The following is a 2,680-nucleotide window of genomic DNA, read 5'->3' as shown; positions in this document are numbered from 1 at the left end:
CCCGGGGTTTCACCTCGAATCCAGGAGCCACATCCTGCTCCCGCGGCGACCCGCTGTGCTGCTCGCGTGTCCTCCAAACCTCGCCGGCTTTCCCCGCCCGCTCCCAGCCTTTTCCGCACGGCTAATACCTCCCCCCGCCAGACAGACGAGGCTCCGTGGGGGGATCCGCTCGTGCCGCCCACCGAGAGGGCAAGGGACGCGGGGACGACGTGACTCGAGCGGCGGTGCGGGGACAGGCGGCTACCGAGCAGCGCCGAGTCCCTCACCCTGCACTTGTTGCAATTACCCGAGCTGAGCTGGGAACGGCGGGACGGAGCGGAATGGGGCCCGATCCCGGCGGTGCAAGCAGCGGGGCACGGGCCGCCCCGGCCCCGAGCTCCGCGCGGTCCCTCCGCAAGGAGCCGGGCGCTCCGCAGGCGCCCAGGGGCAGCGTCTCCCGGCGGCTGCCCCGCTCACCCTCCGCCGCCGGGTTTCGACACCACCCCGGCTCGGGGCGTGCGCGGAGAAAAACAACTCGATCGCGCCTTCAGGCTTTTTTTTTTTTTTTTTTTTTCCTTTTTCACATTTATTTGATCACAAAAAAAAAAATTAAATTAAAATACATAAAACAATGGCAGCTGGCTTTGCTAAAATTAAAGTAAACGATTCTCGTCGTAGAAAAGTTTTTTGTTGTGGTTTTTTTTTTGATTTTTTTTAAAAAAAGAGAAGCAGAAATAGTAGCAAACACTCCATAATAAATACGTTTCCTATTACCACAAAAGCAAAATAAAACGGACATAAAAGTTTGACACGACAAAACTGTTTTCGTTTTAAAGAGAGCGTTAGGATTAAGTGGCTTAATTAAATATTGGTCTCCAATTGGCAGTCATTCGCTTTCCTCTCGAAACTGCATCTGCATCTCCAGCCGCTGATAAAGTGCTTGCGCCAAGTTTCCCCTCGAAAGACACCGATGTGGTGCGCTCAGGAAAATCCACCTTTTCTCCGCTATTTACAGGACAAGACTGTGCGTTATTTACATTTTTGTGTGTGTGTGTGTGTGTGTTTCCACAGCGATACGACCCAGGGCAGGATCGGTGTCCCGGAAGGCGCGGCGGTCAGCGCGGGTGCGCGCCCGGGTGGGCAGGGGGCCGACGGCACCCCCGCCCGCGGGGCAGCAGCAGCAGCGGGGCCAGAGTTTCTCCTTGTACATCGGCTGCTCGCCGGCTGCGCAAGCCGGGCTCCGCGCTGCAAAGGTGGCGTGTTGGCAGGAGGGAACGACAACGACTTCTAGGCAAAAGAAACTTTAAAAGTGGTAACTAAAATAATTGCCCTGACAGCTAAGGCGGGTACAGTCACTCGCTAACAGCCATTCCCCTGGACGAACCGAGGAGCTGCCAGGGGTGGGAGAAGAAGAGTGGGCGGATTTCAAAGCGAGGGAGGGGAGCCGATGCCATTCGAGACGGTACCGCGGCCGCCTGCTCGCCCCTCGGCGGAGTCCGTGCTCCGAGGGGCGGCCGCGGCCCCGGCGGGTGCTGAGGAGGGTGCCCCCGCCCTAGCTGGCCTCGTCCGAGTCGCTGTAGTGGGAGCGGGGCGAGAACTCCCCGTCGCTCCTGTGGGACCGGGGCGACGTTTTGCTCCTCTCCTGCGGCGGCTGCCCGGGCTGCGGCATGAGCAGGGCGGGGGAAGGGGCTCTCTGTCCCATCAGGGCGCCCTCCGCAAAGGAGGGGAAGTGCAGCGGGTCGAGCTGCACCGCGTAGCCCCCCGCGACCGGCGGCGGGGGGAAGCGAGTCCTGCCGTGCCCGGGGGGCGAGGCTCTCGGAGGTCCCGGCTGCGGCGCCGGCGGCCCCGGCGGCGGCCCGGCCCCGGCGGCGCAGGGCGGCTCGAAGGGAGCCCCGCGGTGCTCGGTCCTTGCCGGGGGTGTCGGGAGGGGCGGCGGGGCTGTGCAGCAGCTCGGCCAGCGCGCTGATGTAGATCTGCGCCATCTGCAGCGTCTCGTACTTGGAGAGCTTCTTGTCGTTGTTGAAGGAGGGGATGACATTGCGCAGCTGGTCGAAGGCGTGGTTCAGCCCGTGCATCCGCCGCCGCTCCCGCGCGTTGGCCGCCAGCCGCCGCTGCTTCTGCACGCCGCTCACCTGCGCCCGCAGGCCGGGGCCGCCGCCGCCCCGCGGCCGCCCGCCGCCCGCCGCCGTGCCCCGCGCCCCGCCGGGGCTGCTCCCGCCGCCCCGCGTCGCGCTTCCCTCCGCCGCCGCCGCCTCCTCCTCCTCCCCGGGCAGCAGGTAGCGGGGCGAGGCGGCGGGCAGGCGCGCGGCGCAGCACACGCCCAGCCAGCCCGGGGCGAAGCCGCAGCCGCCCGTCTCCGGCCCCGGCGGCGGCTCCGGCGCCCCGAGCTCCCGGGCGCCCTCGGCCCACGCGGCTCGCGGCAGGCTCATGGCTCTAGCGCGGGCGCCGCGCGCCCATGGGGGCAGGGCCGGGCCGGCTCGCGGCGGTGCCCGCCTGCCTCGCGCGTGGCGCCCCGACGTCTCCGGTGTCGGCCGGGCGCCGCGCCCCCCTTTAAGGAGCGGCACGCGCCGGGGTCCCCCCCCAGCCCCGCTCCCCCCTCCCCTCCCTCGCGCCCCACCCCTCCCGCCGCCCGCCCTCCACTCGCGCCGGTCGCGTGTCGGCGCGGCCAATGGCGCGCGCGCGCGGGGGCCGGCGCGTGCGG

The 2,680-nt window shown here is 67.4% G+C and overlaps 1 protein-coding gene across 1 annotated transcript; it reads right to left on the bottom strand.

Annotated features, from left to right (window-relative positions):
• Window positions 1–1,531: 1,531 nt before the first annotated feature.
• Window positions 1,532–2,408, bottom strand: ATOH1 (atonal bHLH transcription factor 1). The gene is given in 2 exon segments (XM_086612320.1): window positions 1,532–1,885; window positions 1,887–2,408. Coding segments are annotated over 2 exon segments (876 nt in total).
• Between the last annotated feature and the right edge of the window lie 272 nt (window positions 2,409–2,680).

This window comes from Tauraco erythrolophus, chromosome 5 (genome assembly GCF_009769465.1).
Source record: "Tauraco erythrolophus isolate bTauEry1 chromosome 5, bTauEry1.pri, whole genome shotgun sequence".
Classification (NCBI taxonomy): domain Eukaryota; kingdom Metazoa; phylum Chordata; class Aves; order Musophagiformes; family Musophagidae; genus Tauraco; species Tauraco erythrolophus.
This window is presented reverse-complemented; position numbering and strand designations above follow the sequence as displayed.